The following is a 21,238-nucleotide window of genomic DNA, read 5'->3' as shown; positions in this document are numbered from 1 at the left end:
GGCACAGTAACTGACTGGTAAACCAAAAGCAAATGTTTGAATTTTGATAGAGATGTGTTGTTTTATGTGCAAAATTTCACTCGGCTTGGATGACAGCAGCCTCGTGCAGCCTATTGAGCACATACAGTAGTTTAAAGGGTCAGTTCACCAAAAAAAAAACACAGACAAATATATTTTTCTCCTTTATACCTGGCGAAATGTAGCCGTGCAGGTACCGGAACTACTTTACTACCGAAGAAGTAGTCCCTATAGAAGCTGCGGGCTGCGTCTGCTGCTGTGTCGTTACTGTTGAATTTTTTAAAAGCTATATTTTTTTTCCAGTGCTCTCGGCACCTAGCTTAAACCAAAGTCTCCTTCACCTCCGCAAGTATTTGAATGGAGGCAGGGATCGTTAAAACCTGGACAAGTATAACCAAAAGTAAGACACTAGCGTGATGAGGTCACATGTGAGCCAAGAGACAAACACAGTCACGAACACATATACCCCCCCCCCCCCCCTCCCCCTATCATAAAATATATATACACTGAAGATATGCATTTTTCATTGGAATATGTCATCCTCTGTCATCATTGCCATTCTGTGTATATAATGTGACACTGGGTTAACATGCATGTCATGGGTCAAAATTATAATTCTGTATGAGCTACAGTTTAAATTAAAAATTAAAGCGTGATATGATGGTGTCAGGATGTCACTGGCCACCGTGATGTGTGACTTATTGATTCATGTGTCATTTAACCAGCATTTAATACCCAGCATCATCATCTACTTGGCGGCCATTCTGTTTTTTTTTTTTTTTTTTTGCCTTCTTAATGGGAAAATAATTAAAACCTCCTCTGGAAAAACTGAAAATGTTTCAGTAAGAAGAGTATTGTGTGAAACCACAATTAGGTTTTGTGGAACTGCCTTTTGCTGGATGTGAGCAATTGTGTGTGTGAGGGACGACTTTTAAAGTCGACACACTGCAGATGAACTTGATGTTTGAGGCTAAAACAGGCGGAATGAAAAAAAAAGTGTCTCTTCTTTTTAAGAGGGGAAGTCATGTATGGCAAGAGTTCACGGGTGAGGTTTCAGGGATGGGGGAGGTAGCAGTCGGGTGGGGCAGTGAGAAGGGGATAAGTGTGTGCTTTTGAAGATGAAGCAGATGGATTAGTGTTATCTGAGCTCCTTGCTTCCTTTCCTCTTCTCTCTTTCTTCCAGGTAGAGTGGGTGGACGACTGAATGGACTGAAGAAGTGACCGACAAAGGTTACGGAGCGGGGAGGGGAGTCTGGTTGGGGGGTAAATCAGTCCAGGACGAGAATCACAACCGGAGAAAGAAGGAAGGAAGGAAGGAAGAGGAGGAGGTGGGGAGAGAAATAATCCAGTGCCGAGTGTCTTTGGAGAGCGTCGGTGGTGAAGGGGCGGGAGTTGGATACCCAGCATGCAGGCAGCATGGAACGGGTGAGGGAGCAGCGGCCTTTCTGCTCGCTGTCCAAGAGCCAGAGAGACAGGGAGAGGGACTTCGAGAGAGACAGGGATCGAGAGCGCCGTTACACCGCCTCCTCGGCCGACCGGGAGGAGGGAGCCTGCCGCGTTCCCACTCAGAAATCCTACAGCTCCAGCGAGACGCTCCAGGCCTTCGACCATGACCCTTCGCGAATGCTGTTTGGAGGCAGAGTCAAGGAGATGGTCCACAAGGAGAGCGCAGAGTACAGCCGGCCAGGTTAGCAAGAGCAAATGTTTACTGGAGCCGTCCCACATGTATGTGGCTCAGTGTTTGTCAGATGCATCTCCATAATCTGAGCTAAGTGGGCTGAGATATCAAGGCTGCTAGAGATAAAAGTAGGACACAGTTATGTTTAACTTTAAGTCCCATATCATGAGAGAGAAGCAGTTTGATTGACCTATACTGGTGCCTTTAAAAAATATATTTATTTATTTTCAATTAGAAAAAAATCCCCCTTTTCCCCTGTTTTTCAAAATGTGTAGAAGGAAGTGTAGAGTTTGTCAGAGTTTAGTAAATTCATCATATTATGAAATCCTTATGCCCATGGCTGTTTGCTGTTGTCTAACAGTGAGAAACATCAACACTGTCTTAATGAACAGGGATTGAAGGATTTTGTTGTTTGTGCTTTTTAAATTCCCCCACGCTACAGTTTTATCTCCTACTAAATCTAAAGTGCAACCCCAGTACGTTAGATGATTAAATAATGTCAAGCAAATTAACGGTTTTTGTTTTATTTCTCTCAAACTTTTACGAGAAAGTTCACTTTGGGTGTGATCCAGTGGGCCACTCTGACCTTATGAAGTGTTTCTATACCCTGCTGGACTATGTTATAATAATAAGGAAAAATGCACAGTAAATAACCCCTCTCCTTTAATTGGCTGTTGGAAAGTGGTTTAATTTCTGTAATTAAAAAGTTTGAGCAGTTTATTCTATTTTATTGCGCTCCTTTGGCTCATAAGATTGCAATTAGAAAATCTATCCATTACTCCCTTACATTTTCTCGGTGCTAATTGGTGCTCATTTTAGAATTAATAGGATTATGATGAAGTTGTGGGAAGAATGCTAGTTTTCTTTATTTCTCTTCTCAGTTCTGGGCATTTAATGTTAATGACTGTTTCTTACATCTCTTACATCATCACAGTAAATGTCAGATTTAATGTGAGTCATGTAGGAGTGAAACAAGAGCATATTTCCTGTAAATGGAGGGTAGAGACTATATCTGCTCATTTTGTATGTGAGTGTGAGAGAGATGTATTGAGATACATCTACTATATCTACATCTAATCATCATTTTTAAACAGTATGGATTGTTCTTCTGTAATATCCAAACATTTTCAGGTGTTAAACTAGCTTTTAAACTGATTTATTTTATATATTTTAATTAATTAATTTTATTTTATTTTATTTTATTTTTTGCACCATTTCCAACAGAACAAAATACACAACAAAGGACGAGAGAAAATGTTAAGTCTCCTCTCCAGACTTCTACAGTGAACCTTCACTCTGCTGCAAAGTCAACATGTTTGACCTTGAAATGTTAAAAATCATTATCCATCAATAAATTGCAAAATCAGTTGTGTAAGTGAATTGAATAGATGAATGGTTCATGCATAAGTTTACCTGATGAAATTTTATACCAAAAAACATTAAAAAGAAAAGATAAAAGTGAAGCATTGGAGGGAGAGAAATAACATATGTAGGTGTTACTGTGTTTTAAATAGAGTTTATGAAGTCTATGAAACATGAAGAATATATGCTTGACTTACTTACTTCAGGGGTTTTTAATGAGGTTAACCTGAGTTATTTTTGTTTACTGGCAATATACCTGTGTCCTATTTAAAAAAAATTAATTAATTAATTTTAGTGTCTTTGAAGGCATGGCAGACTATTAGCTATTTTATTTCCAGTCGACACCAAAGTCTTGAGTAATTACAAATGAAGACAAAACAGAATTATGGTATGGTAATGACTTATTGTGAAACAGTCTCTGTCTAAAACTGTCTCTGAAAAACCATAAATGATAAAGAGCATTTTTCTGGTATTTTTCAAAACGAGCAGCAGCTCTGACTCCAGTTTATCTGTTTTGGGTGTAAAATATCTCATCTACCTGGATAATGTTAAAAAATCTTATTTTTTAAATTTATTTATGTATTTTTAAACTTAAAAGCTGCTCAGTGATTTGAGTTAGAGAAAATGCTTTTGGGCATCTTGGTATGTTGATGAGTGTTAAGTGGCCTGGGAGGATGCTGTAAAGGCTTTAATTTAACAACCCCCTCTCCCCTCTAACCCCCTCCCCCAGGCTCACGGGTTAAGTGTTTTTTTAAGTAGCCCTGCTCTTGGCCATTAACTGCGTTGTTGCTTGGTTTGTTAACTTTACAACTTCTGTCATTCACAGGGCAGACATTTTCGTTGAGGCAGCTCGGGATATGTGAGCCACCGCCTCGCAGAGGCTTGGCTCTGTGCCCTGAGACGGGCCTCTCCCACCCACTCAGCAGCTACACCAGAGGACCGGTCGCTACGGAAAACCATGAACCTGTTTCACCGGAACGTACCATGACTCTTTGGGGAACGGGGGCAATGTCTGGGCAGAATTCATGCCTCTCTAGTCGCTCTAACTCAGCGCTCACGCTCACTGACACGGAAATGGACAATAAATCGGACAATGAGATGGGTGAGTAGGGCACACGTTTCATTCTTTTATCTCTAAAAACCTGATTTGTTTGCGGCTCATGCTTTCATTGCTTTTCAAAGGGGGCGAAATCACTAGGTAGGAAAAGCAGCAGTAGGTTGGATTATGGTTGGTGCTGGATACAAGATCCTGATTGGTGGAAGAGAGGTGGAAGCGCGATTGGTGGGGCTGGTATCTGGAGAGGCATTTGCAGCTGCCTTTCTTTGGATCAAAGGCGTGATTCTTCGCCGCATGCGGAAAAGAATTTGGCCTTCCGATTGAGTAGTTGCTAGTCACCTGGTCCTTCTCCACAGGAAGCAGAGGAGTTTGATAAAGTTTCCCCATGGGCTAGCGTATAATCAAAGATAGCTTTGTGTGAGATTTTGCTTAGAAATTCTGCAGTGGTTGACTGGGCATGCACAATGGCTGATTAAATGGGTACAATGGTTTGAAGTGCAAATTTGATCATGCTGGAAACCTGAGATGGAGGATTGAGGTTCTCTGTTTGAAAAGGGCAATGTATATAAGACAGCTGCAGATCTGCCATGGTGTTAAATTCACTCTTTCCTGTTCGTTTCACCAAAACCTCCCGATAAGGTTCATTAGCATTTTGGAAAACTGTTTATATTTCATCTTCTCTGCTTTAAACTGCCTTTAATTGCTGCGTTTGAAGAGTTTATTTTAAGCACATACATCTTTTCAGCCTATACTTTTCAATCAATCTTATTTTCCATCTCTCATTCACTTTATCCCGTCAGCTCCATGTGTGTTAGTGCAAATCTTTCAAATGTCCTTTGTGATGCTGAGTGCTCCTGACATTGTTGATCGTTGTACGTCATTCATCATCATCACCATCGTGCTGCGAGCCATCGCCATTAGATCGCATCTAATGTAAAGCTGAAATTATTTTTAAGAAACCAGTTATCTCAAAGAGTGGCAGGCAGTTAAGATAATTAGGGATGATTACACTTTCCTGGCAAGAACATTAAAGAGATGGTAAAAAAAAAAAAAAGTAAAATGTCTTGTGTTCATGTGCTATCAATTTTTATTCTGAAAACACTGGCTACATTCTGACATTTGAGACAAGTCATTTTCTTAATGGCAGTATTCATCATAGTGAGCTTGTCTCCAGAGGGGGGAGGGGAGGGAGCGCTGAGTAAGTCCTTTACCTTTTCAAAATGCCATCAGAATTCAAACCTGTGTATTTGTCCCAGCGTCTGGCCTTTCGCTATGGTCCAACACAACGCAGTATACGTTTAGGAGTCACTAAAAGCTCAGCCTAACCACAGAGGTGCCGGTAAACATAATCCTCACCTCCTTAGCGAGCGGCTCCGCTCATATTTGTTGCTGAACACACCGGCGTGCATGAAACCATATCACCATCCACTGCTCCACTCTGCAAGACAACGCACAGGCTTTCAGTGGCTTCTCTATTGCACATGCCCTCCAGCACTTGAGCAAACACACACACACACACACACACACACACACACACACACACACACACACACACACACACACACACACACACACACACACACACACACAGACGTCACCCTGCGCCCCTTTGGCACACCTTCTCTGGAGTTTCTTTTGGAAACATCTCAGAGAAGCTGCAGCTGATTGGCTGTAGTTTAGCACAGCCAGCCTCCCATTGAGACTTTATCTAACTAACTACTGTCTCAGTCAGTTAGTTTCATTATAGTGAAAATAAACAATATGCGCTGGATCTTTATCCCAGCTGCCTTGCATTTTAATGCAACACACAAAAAAACAAAAACAAAAGCACCTAAGAGCTAATTTATTTAAGTGCACGCTGCTATGTTTCTTTTAACTGCGCATCATTTTAATTTGCTGAAACTGCTCTGTGGAGAGAAGCACATGAGTCGCAGTGTAATTTAAATTTTAAATTGTTTTTATTAATGTGTTTTTGGAGCTGTTGCCCTTTTTTTCATTTAGATTTTAAGCTGGAGCAAAAGAAAAACACTGCCACTCTCCCACCTATGTAGGCTACAACTTGGGACTTTTTTTTTTTTTCAGGAGGCATTGCACTTTTGACTTTCACTATTTAATGAAGCAGCTAAGAGAAATGACCCATCCAAAGGTTTCCATCAACTGAATATGCATGCAGAAGCTCCGACAAGGGGCCGTTCAGCCCCACTTATTCATAAATGAACTCAATATTTCATTCTAATTCGCTCTGTTCTACAGAGTATTCGACACAGACAAGTACCAAAGCCTCAGCACATTTGCAGAGCGCGGCATCTGCAAATGTTAACCTCCGTGATCCGAGGTAAGGAGGGTCTACCTTTTTTAAAGATGAAACCCTGAGTGGTCATCTCTGAGGTTCACAGTGTTGAATGATCCACTCGGGGCCACAGATCACACACTGGATAAGTGGCTTGTTTTCTGAAGTGAGGCTTTTGCTTTTTTAAGCTTATTTTTGAAAGAGGGGCTGCAGCCAGTGAAAGGGCTGTCAGCTGAGTAAAATAAATAAATAAATAATGAAAAAAAAAGAGATTAAAGCCACACATCAGTGTTTTAAATGTGATATCCACATGTCCCTCTCTCTCTTTTATTATAATTAATTATATATATTTTTGAGTACCAAGCTTCTAATTGCAATGGAATAGACTGATTACATCAGTCATATAACAGATTATCTTTCACACAACATGAAGTTGTTGGATTTTTGATGGGGGAAAAAAAGTGTGGGGTAAAAAAAAAAAATCAGTTAAGCAGCTTTCATTGATTTTGCACTTAAGATAATCCCCTGCCACTGATAGAATCCCTTGAAAACAAAATTGATTGATTAAAGCCTACGTTTTATTGGTTTCCTGGTTGTAAGGATGGTCATGTGATCCTCAGCACCCCTTGCATATCTCTATAGAAGACCCTGTTCTGTTCCTACATTGTATTGATTACATGGCAGGTGTGCAGAATAACTTACTATGAACAAATAACCCAATCTACACCTGCTAGAAATATTAAGTAATACATTTATTTTGATTCATTTCTCCCATTTAAAAGCAAATGAAAATTCAAATGCATTTTATAATAATATATTTATTTATATTTCTGAAGATAATATCCTCCTTTAATTATTTTTTTTTAATGTGTGCACATTCATTTGCTGGTGTAAATGAAATAACAAATAATATACAGTATATTAAAAAAAAAACATTCATGCAGTAATTACTTAATATCATCATCTTTATGTGACACTGAAAGCTTGCAATCCACAAACTCAAAACAACCACACAGACACACACACCCACACACACACACACACACACACATAGACAGTCACCGTATAGCACATATGCTCTCCTACAGTCCTTCAGTTGCATTAGCACTGTGACATGCGCCAGCTGTAAAGTGTCGGGACTTGTGTAGTGTTGTCAGTGGCGAGTGTAACTTTGCTTTAAGTGTCACCCTGATAAAGTAGAAATGTTTTGCACTCAGCAGCTGGAGAGAGACAGCACCGAGCTTTAACTGCTGGAGATAAAGAACCTAGAAGTTTATCCAGCTAAAGCCTCTTTCACACAGCAGCAGTATTACACAGACGCTCCATTTAATGAATGAATTAACACTTCTGCGTTAGGTGAGATGTATCTACACGGAGTAATAAACTCACCTGTGCCATATTTTCAAGTTTAAAAAATATTTTTGATATAACTTGTGATCTAATAATCTAGTGCATGAATCTGTGGAAATGTTTTTTAAATATATATTTTAAGTCTTTGAAAATACAAAGCAAGGCACACAAAGGTGCTGCTTTTCAAACACTAGCTACCGAGGGAAATGGCAAGAGGTGGGTTTGGTTTCATGAGGTGACCTCTGCCTTTACTGAAACATTATTTGTGCTGGAAATCATATATTTAAGATTTATACAAACAGTGGATTTGTATGGGCTGGAATGTAGGTCACTTGATGTCCCTGGGTATTTCAGTCCCACGCAGCCAAGCTGTTGTCATTGAAATGTGTGGAATATTTTTTTTTAACACTTTGGGAAATTGAAAACAGATAATGGGATAAAGTATGTCCTCTTATTCCTCTTGTCAAGTGTAATTTTTTTTTACACAGATTGAACGCATTTTTATCCATTCTTCATGATTTCTAAATGCCTGACATTCAAGATTTTGACAATGAACCTGCAGTTGAACTCCTCGTCATACCGCCAGGTCTGGTAGAACACACACAAAACGATCAATTATGAATGAGGACAGAAAATGTTCTCATTTCAAAAGTCGAACAAATCACTTTGTAAACAAAGTCAACTGTGAGATAGAACTTTTCAACGGGGAGCTGCCCTTCTCCAGTTATCTGGCTGCTGCTAGCGCCAAACTGTGACACATTTTATGTTTAATATTGAATTACAGTAGTTTAGGTTAAAGTGTTGCTGTGTAAAAGTATAAATATTCATACTGCAGTCGCCCTATAGCTGCTGTGTAAGAGTGAACGCAGCCATGGAGAGAGATATGTATTTTTTTTCCACTCTAATGTTGACTGCGCTGACTTCAGAATCAATATTATACCCCTCATAAAACATGAATGACTGCAGGAAACAGAAACATAGCATGGCCCAGTTGAGTTGTATTCCTAATAGGGTGTGAAAAAGCTCGCGCTGACTTGTTAGGTACTGCAGCTACAGCACTGCAGCACCTCGTGACAGCTCTCCTCGGCTGTATAAACCGTCACACATGGGGTTTATCGTCGGTGGGAGAGGCTTGACGCCGGCTGACCCCTGGATGGGAGACGCAAGACTTCCACTGCAAAGCCTGTCAGCCTTTGTAAGGGAGCATCACTTGTTCTGGCCTGCACTTTATGTCCAGAGTGGGATTTTTTTTTTTTTTTTTTAAAGGAACTGCTGTGTCCCTTTGATGTTTTCATGGAGAAGGGCGAGTGTGGATGCACCAGTCTCGCTCTCTCTCTCTGTTTTTTAAAGTCTTTGCTGCCATGTTCACATCCAGGATTGTTAACGGTGTCAGAATATAATTTCCTAATTAATTCCAGTTTGGTGGAAGTCAGAGGTCCACATTGCAGTTGTACACATTTTACAGTTGAGTATCGCTCACAGACTCATTGTGTGAGCAGTGCCAGTAAAAGGTTAATTAAATCAGTAGAGGAGTCGCAGCACAAGTGTGCTGTAGCACAGCAAGCACCAAAGGCTTTTTGGGTGGGAGTATGAAAGCGTATCAGACAACCCTGTAACATACGACTCTCTGCGCATGTATTCATGTTCTCTCACTCCTGCACCTCTCCCCGTCCTCACGCACACACACACACACACACACACACACACACACACACACACACACACATACAAACACATGTGCACATGCTCCGATATCTCATTTTGTTTCTCACACTTTATCACTCTACTAAAAAAAAAAAATCAAGCAAAAGTGCAAGATTTTGTACACACATGCACGGGCACGCACACCGACATCACGCTGACGAAGGTGACACGCCATCTGTCAAACTCCGGTCTCAGATCTGCGCCTTGTATTGTGACAGTGGAATCAGTGTATTGATCGTAGCAGGCAGAAATCCTCCCTCACCACTTTCATAATTCAATATGGCACAAGCAGACCACAAAAAAGAATAAATAACATCAGAGAGGGATTTTTTTTTTTTTTTTTTTTTTTTGGTCAAAAGGGCTGGCCATCTGTGATGTTTTTTGAAGAACACTCCAAACCTGTGCAGAGAAAACATTTTCATCATTTGTTAATAGAAGCCGGGGAAAGGTGTCTGAGGTTTTATCGCGTGCCTCGTCAAAAGAGGAGCCGACGTTTTGATTGCCATCATTTATTGTCATCACTTCCCTGCGTGCCGGTGCCGTCTCCAGTTTAAGTGCTGCACATTGTTAGCAGCAGCACGCATGGGCGCCGGGGTGGGGGGTTGGGGAGTGGTGTGGGTGTGTGTGTGTGGAATATGTGCGACGGTGGTGACGTACCGAGGTGTCAGCAGGTGTCGTCCTCGAAAGTCGTGTGAAAAGATGTTCTATTTTGGAGGAGCGTCGGTCGGTGGCCTCTGTTTCTACGACATTTGAAGCTTCATCCAACTAAATCATAAACTGTCCACTTATACAGGAAGCTCCATTCAAACCATTTGTCTTTTATTTTTTTGTCTTGCTTTTTTCAGTGTAGACCCATTGGTTGGAACACATTAACACGACAGCAACACATGGTGCAAAAACTTTCCTGCTCACACCACAGCTCCCCCCCACAGAGTGGATGATCTGATTAGACTTTGGAGTGTCTTGCTGTATAAATTTGCATCTTAATAAGGCAAAACAGATTTTCTTGAAGCTACTATGTCCCTTTTAATACATAAAAGATACAAGTACTGATTAACATCATCTATGTGAAGACACCTTTTTTTAAGTATTAGTTTTGTATTAATCAAAATAGAGCTGTCATTTCGTTACAGATTTTTCTGTTTGTTTGGTTGTTTTTTTCTAATTAATTGATTACTCTTTTGGTCTATTATAACAGAAATGTGAAAAACAAAACAAGAATGATCTAACAATCCAAGACCTCAAATATTTGACTGACGTTGATATGAAACAGAATAAATAAGTTAATTCCTCACATTTAAGAAGCTGGAACCTTTTTGCATCAGAAATCGCAAAATAGTTCCCGATGCATTTTCAACAAAATTTCTGGAGAGTTTTAAGGGAACAGCTTACACTGTGTGTGTGTGTGTGTGTGTGTGTGTGTGTGTGTGTGTGTGTGTGTGTGTGTGTGTGTGTGTGTGTGTGTGTGTGTGTGTGTGTGTGAATAAGACAGAAGGCATTCGGTATTTGGGTTAATCTGTCAGGGTTAGTGTTACATAGTCTGCAGAGATACAGCTGCGTCATAAAAAAGGCTATTAACTCTGTCCAGCATCTATTTTCTGACACCTAATCGTTTAGTATCAACATTTGCCACTCCGACTTAAGTTTCACCCAGTTTTTGCCAAGCGCCAGCGACGACGCTGCCTTATCCCGGCTCTTGGCTCGGACTAATCACTGGCAGATGCCAGGCAGTAAGACATGTTATTACGATTAGGAATCACTCTGCATTTGTCAATTATGAGGACCACTATTTACCATCCTCAAGAGAAAATGGCTCATTTCATTTCATCACACTGCTTAATTGAGTGTTTGTATTACCATGCAATACGGAAATAGTCAGGAAGTCATTTTATACTCCATGAATATCAATGCAAGAAACACAAATTAGCATGTAGCTCCAGTTGTGTTCCTCATTATTACATGTACTGTATGTGGGCTTCTCTGCAGCCATCAGGGGCCATCAATGTTTTTCTGAACCCGGGAATCCACCTCTACTCCCCTGAGGAAATAGAACAACTAGACATATAGGGAAAGGCGTATGTTCTTCTGATTGGCGTAAAGTGAATAATCAAGATATTAAATTTTCCCTTATTGCAAGTGTAGGTCTGTCAGGATATAGTATAGGTCTCTTTTTCCATTTTATATGGGTTAAAATAGATTTTCTTTCTTTTCTTGGAGTGCTGAAGGAACGTTGTCCCTAGACTAGCGCCAACCCACCAATCTATTTGGTTTCATGTCTCCTTTCTTTTACTCTCTCTTTTCTCTCCTCTATCTTGGGACTCAGGAATATTTTGTTATATCCACTGTCATTGTGCTACGGCTCTGACCTTTTTGCGCTCCTCCTCAGTATTGGATGTTGGAAATCAAAAAGTTGGAAGTCAAGGTGACTCCTCTGTTGTTGTCTCATCTGAATGTAAAAGCCTCTCTGTTTTGCTTGTCGTACTCGTAGGATCAGCTCGTGTCACACATGCTTGTCTTTTCTCTAAAACGTTGGTATAAAAAAGGTCTTTTGTCCACTGTTGTCGACGTGTCCTTCAGCAAGGTGCCGAGCCCAAACAAGCTGGATTGTAGAGAGAGTGGCTAAGAATTGAACTTATCATACACCTGAACACTGGAAACCACTTGAGACACTTGATTATAGAGAAGGTACAAAGGGCTATAGGCTGCAGTGGTGTTAATGAGCAATCACAGGAACCTATTAAACGAAACCCCACTCATCTAAACACAACTTTTCTTTTAGATAGTCCAATTAAATGACCAAGTATAATGAGGAAAATATGGGCAAAAACGTATTGTCTTAATTGTATTTGGCCACTCTAATTTCCTTTTTGACACACGCAATTAAGAGCACATTTTAACCGCGTATTATTACCACTGGATCTTTTCATTCGCAGCGGAAATGTGTTTTGAGTCTTTTATATATATCAATAAATGTTTCATTAAGAGACCTCGGCTTCAGTCGAGATTTCATGGAGTTTTCGTCATGTGAGCGTTTCATCTCGCTCAAACAATGCCACAAAATCAAAGGCTCTCTGGCTCCGTTTATTTTTAGTGTGTCAAATAGTCATTAATATTTGCCCAAATTAATAAGGTGAAGGATATCGATGGAGATTTTGTTACACAAAATGGAGCCTGCAGGTTCCCCCTCATAAAAAATCCTCTCCATGCCCCTCACACATGTAGTTTCAGGTTGATGCTTATTGTCGCTGTAGGGCAGAGCAGAGATGTAAAGTTGAAATATTAAGCTGCTTTACATTATTACTATAGATATAGCTGGCAGGGCTTTAGACTCTTTTGCACTGGACTCTGTCTGGCCGACTCTTCAGTCTGAGAGGACGACCTGCAGAGACTGCTAAGGGCATAAAAACACACTTCTCCTCCTGTGTGTGTCTTTTTAATTTATTTTTATTTGATATCAAATGGCTAATATCCTGTAGAATTAAATATAATTCAAAGATAAGACAGCAAACCACAGAGCTCTTGTACAATAGCCAATCAAAACCAATGGAACACATTGTAAAATATAATAGAAAACCACTATAATATAAAACCTTTATTTTGAAAGGGACATTGCCTAACAATTTTAGCAAAAAATGCAAACAGATTGGCAGAAGTATGTATATTTAGGTATGTAATTAATTAGTTTTTACTTATTCTGTTTTTCATTTATTTTGTTAATTAATTATTGATTTGATTTATTTAATCATTAATTCTGGTCCACATCCAATTTAAGCATTCAGAACACGTCCAGTTAAAAATATCCATTAAACTGTAGCGCAGTAAAAAAAATAATAAAATGAAATTCACATATCACAATGTAAAAGGATTTCTTCACTTGAGTCATTGTGCAGTGTTTCCCCAAGTGAGGCTGTTTTATTGATCAGGTTTTTATGTTATGTTATGTTGTTTTAAAGACACAACAGACAATGCGTGCCTCGGCCATGCAGATAAAACAACAATTAAAGAGCGGCATTAAAAAAAAAAAAGCTAATAAAATCCAGTCTAGACAGCTTATTGCTGTCATGGGACGTTCGTGGCCGAGACGTATTAAGTGGAGTTTGTTTCTACCCGTATTTTGAGATTTAATTTTTAATGTTTTATTTAAGTAGTCTGGCAGAAAACCGCACACACAAGCCACAGACAGGACAGTAAGTAGGCTGCTGATGAGACGTCCCAGTGGCTCATGCAGGAGGTGAGGGCAGGAGGCGGGGTCATCTTTAACACCCTGTAGGATCACCTCATGCTCACCGCTTTCTCTCCACACGTCACTCTTTACTTATGGGCAATGAACGATGAGCGAAAACGGCCTCAAATAATCTCACTCTGCTGATATTTGCATGAAATCTTGGCAGTTCTCCTGACTGGAGCAACGCCACCGAATCACCTTGTAAGCTGTTTGGGTGATGGGATTTTAAACATATAAGCCCTTATGTCGCTGCCCTCAAAAAATCTCAGAGTGTGTTATCCGAGCTTAAAATAGTTTGTACAACAGAATGAAATGGATCCATATTCCCTCAGCTGGGGTGTGTTTTTTCAGGCCAATTTTGCTTTTCAGGCAGATGGGGTGGGGGGAGAAGGACCCCTGCTAAAGGACACTCTTATGGCTGTATGGAAGGACTTCAAGGGATGATTGGAAAGAAGCTGATGGCACAATGAAATCTAGTGGAACACACACACGCATGCACACGCACTTCAACACCTACACACACTTCCTTTCCTTAAGGGAGAAAGGTCAGTATCCAGAGGAGGAAATGGTGAGCCATTGTTATGATTGATCACACAGCAAGGTCCAGGGAGGACGCAGTGTCACTTTCATTGTCAAACTCATTATACCACAGAAGAAGATTCCCCCCTCTTCCTCCTCCTCCTCCTCCTCCTCCCCAGCTCTCATGTCCTTTCTCCCCAGCAGTCATGTGAAGAAACCCTTCCCCTGCATGCGGGGGAGACGGGTTGGTGCACGTCGAAGTGGAAAGCCAAGTGAAATTTGCTGAACACACACAATATTATTTTCAGTCGCTACACTACGGTGCTGAACTGTAGTGGGGAATTGCATAATTGCGCAACAAGACAGCAGCAGCTGCGAAATACAGAGAAAGAGACAGAATTCCAAATGAGCGGCGCCGCAGTTCTCGCTCGGCATATTAGCATTATTAGCAATCAACTTACAGTCGACAACGAGGAGAAACTGCCAAATCAATTAAAAAAATATCGCAAAATTGAACTCTTATAGCCGAAGGCAGCTTGCAAGAGGTTTGGAAGGATATTCTGGTCCTGATTAAAAATGAATGGTATCAGAATACATAAAGCTTTCTGGCCAAGTGCCCAGAGCAAAGCATCCTGAAACTGTGGTCACTTCAGAGGCAGAGGAAAGGCATTAGGTATCCGGGCTATGAAGGGATGCTCAAGTAACAGACTGTTCTCAGTTCAATTCATCTAATCACCAATGCAAACCTAAGCACTTTGCAGATATAGATTTGAGGCCAACGATTGATATTGTATACCATGTAAACTGATTCATGCTCAAAGAAAGAAAACACATTCAGGGTCCCTTCTTTGTATCCTGCCTTGACCTAAACGAGCCGGGCCTTTTATCTCGGTTGAACACAACCCAACACCAACAAACAGAACATGAAACAGAATCCTTAATTTAGTTGACAAATCTTATTTTCCCTCAAAATGCACTTCTCAATGTTATGATGATCCCGGCCCTGGAATAGCCACGATTGTGGTTTGCATAATGAAATTACTGCTGAATCAGTATGGAGCTGACATATTTTTTTACTCCGTTCATCGTGCTTTACATTAGCCATTTGTGATTTGAGAATACGCAATTGGATTAGAGCTGATTTAAAAGGCGGACTGTAATGTAAACATTTTTAGGTGAAATAAAACTCACTTACGCATGTTGTTTCAGCCATAGACGTCCTTTCTTAAGAGATTACTCGCAGGTCCTGGGGCTTTGTCATCTCCAGAGCAAAAATAAATACTGCAATAAAGAAAGTATACCTCAAAAAGAAATAACTGATCTCTGCTACTAAGTACATAATCCAGGGTCATAAAAAGGCAATGAGCTGCTGGATCGCAACTTCCAGACACTTTTTTGTTTTGGATTGTTTTGCCTCTGTGGTATTGATCCTGCCTAAAGGCTTCCAAGAGAGGTGAGGGCTGTGTCTGCCAAGAGTAGAGGTCACTCAGATAAATTGGCCAGGTTGGCTTTTAGCAGCTCCAGGGTCAAAGCCCATTCATCTTATTAGGCCGATGTATCCTTTTAGAGGCCTCAGCAGTAGGATTAGACAATAGAGCAGCACCAGGGCATTAGATGACAGACCATTTGGCAAATAGGTTAGAGCAGTTTCCACCTATTGTCTTTTTCTACATTACCCGAAGGAGCTGTCTGCAGAGTTTTGCATGGCAGCTCTAAAGGTTGGAGGGCTTGGAGAGAGATTTCACAATCCATGGGAGCAGGCTGGCTGATTGTGTGAAGAATGCCCAGACAAAGTGAACCGAGCAAAAAGAGCATTTTAACATATGTCCAATCTGTCTGTTGTCGAAGGTAATATGTCACTGTGCTTCCAGTCCTTGTGACCTTAAATGGCAGTAACCAATTAAAAGCCATTTAAAAGCCCAGCTATCATGATATTAGCCCAAATATTGTCTCATCCTAATTTCAGCCTTTACATTTCTTTACATTTTCAAATGTATCATGCCTAAGGGTACGTTTATTTTTCAGTAAAACACTTTAACATTGTAACATAGTAAATGTGTAAAAAATTGGAACAAATGCCATAATTTCCCACTATCTTACATCAATCAGCATAGATCTGATGTACACCCAGCCATTATTGTCCCATTACCGTCCAGGGCTAAAACAAGATCACCATTATATGGAAAACCAAAATATATTTATGAATTAGAACAGATTTGCAAACTAACCTAGAAAATATATTTTCATTATCGAGTGTATCAGAAAATAGTTGAAAATCACGTCACGTCTCCAAATGTCGCAAATGAGTTTAGTTTCATGAATGACTGAACAAAACGGCAAATTTTCAACCATAACCATGAATTTGATGTATTTATTTATTGGTTCTTTTTAATTAAATATTTGCAGCAAAACTCGTTGGTACATTTTCTGTACAAACTTTATTATCTCTTCGACAAACTCACTCCAATCTCCGTCCAGAACGAGCACATCTCCTCAAAGTTTGATCTAATGCCTCGCTCATCTCATTGGCATCATATGGTATAAAGTGATCAGACAGGCCAGCTGGACAAACATGAGCTTGCTGCCTACGGTTTGCTCATGTCATATTACATGATGACTGGGTGTTGAATCTCACATTTGCTGTGACTCTGAGCTGCCGAAGTGCAAAATTTTTCTGCCAGTGCAGAATTTTTAAGACAATTTAAATATCCGTGGAACACAGTGTCACTTGTTTCTAATCTACTTAAACTTCATCGGCGAGTGGGAAAATTAATCTTGAAATACGGCTGATTACTCTCACTGGTTTAAGAAATTGTTACTTCACTGTGGGAAATGCTTAATCAAGTGGACTCACATTGGAACAAAGAGAAAGTATCACATTGCATTAGTGCATTGTTTCCGCTTGCTTGATGTAACGGTGCGAACAGCAGATAAACGCGTGACGACACGTGTTGTCAAAACAGACACATTGTCACTGTCTTGACTTGTTTATGTGGAGCTGTTCGCTGATTTCCCCCCCAATAATGTCTCCAACATCAAGTCTGAGCCTTTCTGTCATTACTTCAGTGAAGCCCTCTACGTCTGGTATATTTAATACATCATTGAAGAAACCCAAACGTGGTGTCAAGATGACACGCACGGTCTTCCAGTAATTGGATGTCCGCCCACCCTCCTCCTTCCACTTCCCTCCCCCTCTCTCTCTCTCTCTCTCTGCTCCTTCCCTATAGTTGAGAGAAAAATGTGTTGGTTGGCTCTAATTTAAACTCAGCCTCTGACGCTCTTTTCTGCACTTACCAAAAACACTGAATTACACTGGCATTTTTCACTATAATGGTGTAGCTGTGAAATCTCTTTTTCTATTAGCCTCTTTTTTTCTGGTAAAGATGAAGTGGCGAGGGGTAATTTCAAATGTATTATAAAATGGTAATGGTTGAATTTCTTTTTTAGCTAAAACTATTCTTTTGCTTAACTAGTTTTTCAGGACAAAAGAGGTTCTTAGCTGAAACTAATCAAAGCTCAACACTGCCTTGACAATTCATCAAATGCTACCAGTCAATACGATCCGCTTTAATGGCCCAAAACCACCTGTGTACTGCTGACCTTTGACCTCTCTTCATAGAGTATGTTTTTGCCTCTGTGTGTTACTGTCATTGTTTTCCTTTTTAGGCAGCCTTTCACTGGAGCTGCTTGTTTTCAGATCACTTGAAGATGCACTGAGGGACAGCCAGGCTTCTAGAGGACTTTCTCTGAGTTTGCTCTTGAAAGAAGTATGAGGATGACATTTGGGACTTCATTAAAACAGCTTGAGAGAGAATTTTTCTTCCACCCTCTGCTGCATGACACAGTATATTTACCCCGGCGAAAGAATATTACTCACAAATAATCCACCACCACATTCTGCCTCACGCAGAAGCCATTTTGCATCTTAGATAACTTGGCGGCTACGTGACTGATGAGTCGCTCAGAAACATATTAGAGCCATCTTGTCATCCTGTCGGGGGTTATCATATTTCCATAGAACACAGCGTCCTTTGTCATTTATGTTTGAAGTGGTGTTGCATGCTTAGATTACATGGAAAAATTCTCCGTAATTGCTTTGAGAAATATGATGAGGGTTAGGAGGACTATATATGAAAACAGTGTGTGCACCAATTCAAACAAGAGATAGCTCAGTGCCTTCTTTAATTTTTTATTCAGCAGTTTATTTTGGGTGGTGAGTCAGTTTTACACCGCAAGATAAAAAGAATGTAGTCTGCAGTGCTGTACATTGAGCCGGTGTATGGGCTGTCTCCGCTGTTCTTGATGGAAGTAGTGCTACAGCCCTCGTGCTTAGTTCCCCACACCCTTACAGTCTCTGAGGTAGCTAAGAGCCAAATGAAAGTACAATATTAGCTTGAAAATTGAACATTATGCTAATACGTCCTTGGCGACAACTTCAGTTGCGCAGGCGAAGAGCTCTTAGATTATCCAGTGACTGTACTTTTACTCTGCATTATACTTCATGAACAACATTCATTTCACCACTGGCTGCCTACCAGGGTGGGCCATATTCTCTCCATCATTTAGTTTGTAGATGTTAGCGTTACATGCACCAGGTGCTGGCTGACAACTAAATGAATAATGTGTCTGGTAGAGGGGAAACTCAGTCAGGGGAAGCCCATTCCCTGGACTCTCCATTAATATCACAGTCCACTCTTTCAGGGGATACTGCTGACATTTTGCTCTCTGTGTAATAGAGACCTAACCTTTAAGCACTGTAAGGAAGAAGTCATTTTTCATAATCCGCTGTCCATTTTGGAGAATTCCCCAACTACCGCCTTCTATGCAACTGTCCTCATTTCCCTCCTATTGTTTTATATTTTTTTATTTCCTTTTAGGAAGGTCATCGTTTATTTTCCAGGCTACATGGGTATAAAATGAAATTCACTCAACTAGAAAAAAAACCAAAAGAGCTCTGTCTCACAAAATACCTAAAGCTGAATTTAACGCAATTCAACGAGGCAAATTTTACAGTGTGAGCCAGGCCGTAGTTGATGACTTGGATGAGTGATCAGAGTGCACATTTTGTTGTGTCCAAAGTCTGCCTTAATTCCTTAAATCCAGACTCATGTGTTAAGCCACCATAAGAAAAACTGGCAGATCCCTTGTGTCCTTCTTGAAGCCGAGCGGGCTGAAGGAAAGTCATTGTTAAAGCAGCTGGTAATGATGATTAGCCACAATCTGGGGGATCGACTGCACATCGGTCAAATGAGTCGACATCCTCAAAGGGAGAGATGGCCCACTGTCCCAGCCACGCATACTGAGCAGATTGATTGTGTTTCCTGCAGAGATTTAGGGGAAATCTTTGATGTGTGCATGGTAATAATGTGGATATTGCCATGAAATGCAAAGCAAGTTCCTCAGAGTTCATGAGCTGCAGCTTTTTAAAAAAACAAACATATTCTGATAAAAAATCTCTACTGTATACGTAAAGGATTAATTTAGCTTCGTGACACAATGCAATGCTATAAATATACATGCTGATAGTGTATCATTTCATAATCTGATGACCAGCCTTAGTCTATCTCCACATCACATTACTCCTTTAAAAGTTCTTGGCCCATTTCACACTACAAGACGGGAGCACATTTCACATCATAATGTCAGGAAAAGCAATTATCATAATGATAGCTCCTTGTCTTTGTGAGGGTTCAGTGTGTGTCCCTAACCCTCTAACATAAAACAAAAATGGATTGCAACATAGCCGCAAGTGGGCACAGAATCAGTCACTGACTTGAAATAATAAACCTTTTTTTTCTCCGAGACCTTTATAATTTTAAACATTAGCATACAGCAGGCTTTAGATACTGTGGAGCTGCTTATGGGGAAATTTTGTCAGTGCAATTTTTTTTTCTTTTTTCACGGTGGCTACATGTGATCATAATGTGGTAATTGGATAGCTCATTTATTTCACTTATGTCTAACTGGAGGTCTCCACGCTGGAATTAATTTTGCATGAAAGCCTACCTTTGACATGATTGATGCTTAGCGCAAAGGTTTCAGGTGTGGCGTGTGGTGTATTAGGGTGAGGATACACTTAGTATAAGCAGTCACTCTGCACAAAATCTTTCAGCAGCAGAGTAACATTGTGCATATTTGTGATTTGTGTAATTAAAGCCCACTCCAAAGGAATCCAGTGAAAGAAGTGGCCACTGGCACCATGCTTGGAAATATTCCACTCATTTGCTCTGACTTTACTGGAAATAGCCTTTATTATAGAAACAATGATAGAATCCAGTAAATCAGGGAAAAGTATAGGGTGTAGTGTTGCCATCAATAATAGATTGGAAACAAGTCGGCACTGATGGAACCTGAGGCCTTTCCTTTGTGGAGGTCTTAGTGCCGTAGCGGTGCATGTGAATAATGCATGGTCCCAGATAGACTCCAGCTCCCTCTCTAGCCCTTCCACTCACTGGCTGCCTGGCTTGCAGGCTGGGGCGCCACTTTTTCCCCAGCAGTGATTGGCTCTGCCTCGAGGGCAGTGGAGGAGATGGGAAATCACCTGCCCTATTTAGCCATGCTGTGCTAGTTGCCTCGACTCCCCACCGCTCAGACCTTTGTGTCTGCTGCTGGCACTCGACATTAGGACCTCTGGTTAACTTTAGTCGGGGATGCGGCGGCACAGAGCTGTCATTTGGATACTTATTATCGCCCTGGACTTTTTTGAAAGGTAAATCTGCTGCACAGCTGCACTCCCGAGGTTCTTTTTCTATTTTTTTTTTACCCCTTTTCTTTTCCCCCTACAGAGCATGCATTGTGATTGGCAGTGATGCAGTGTCGCAGTTCTGCCACAGTCACCGTTGTAGCTTCTGCCTCTTCTTCGGCGCTACACACCCAGATCCCCCGCCCCCCGCCGACCCACCCACCATCTCTCTTTTCACTGTCTCTTTTTTTATTTTTTTTGCTAGTTCTCTTTCACACACTGACGTATGGTGCTGGTGTGGGAAGCCTCGGCTGCATTCTCAATGATCCAGCCTTGAGAACCAAGGGGGCTCT

The 21,238-nt window shown here is 40.8% G+C and overlaps 1 protein-coding gene across 1 annotated transcript in view; it reads left to right on the top strand.

Moving 5' to 3' along the window:
- The first annotated feature begins 1,573 nt into the window (after positions 1-1,573).
- LOC310992478 (teneurin-3) overlaps positions 1,574-21,238 on the top strand; it is a 123,339-nt gene continuing 103,674 nt past the window's right edge. The window contains exons 1-2 of the mRNA XM_083980542.1: positions 1,574-1,705; positions 3,885-4,160. Coding sequence (XP_083836668.1) covers positions 1,642-1,705; positions 3,885-4,160 — 340 coding nt within the window. The 5' untranslated portion in view covers positions 1,574-1,641. The remainder of the gene's footprint in view (positions 1,706-3,884; positions 4,161-21,238) is intronic.

Source organism: Trachurus trachurus, assembly GCF_905171665.1.
Source record: "Trachurus trachurus genome assembly, chromosome: 10".
In the NCBI taxonomy this organism is placed as follows: domain Eukaryota; kingdom Metazoa; phylum Chordata; class Actinopteri; order Carangiformes; family Carangidae; genus Trachurus; species Trachurus trachurus.
Note: the sequence above shows the minus strand (reverse complement) of the source record. Positions and strands in the feature narration are given on the sequence as shown.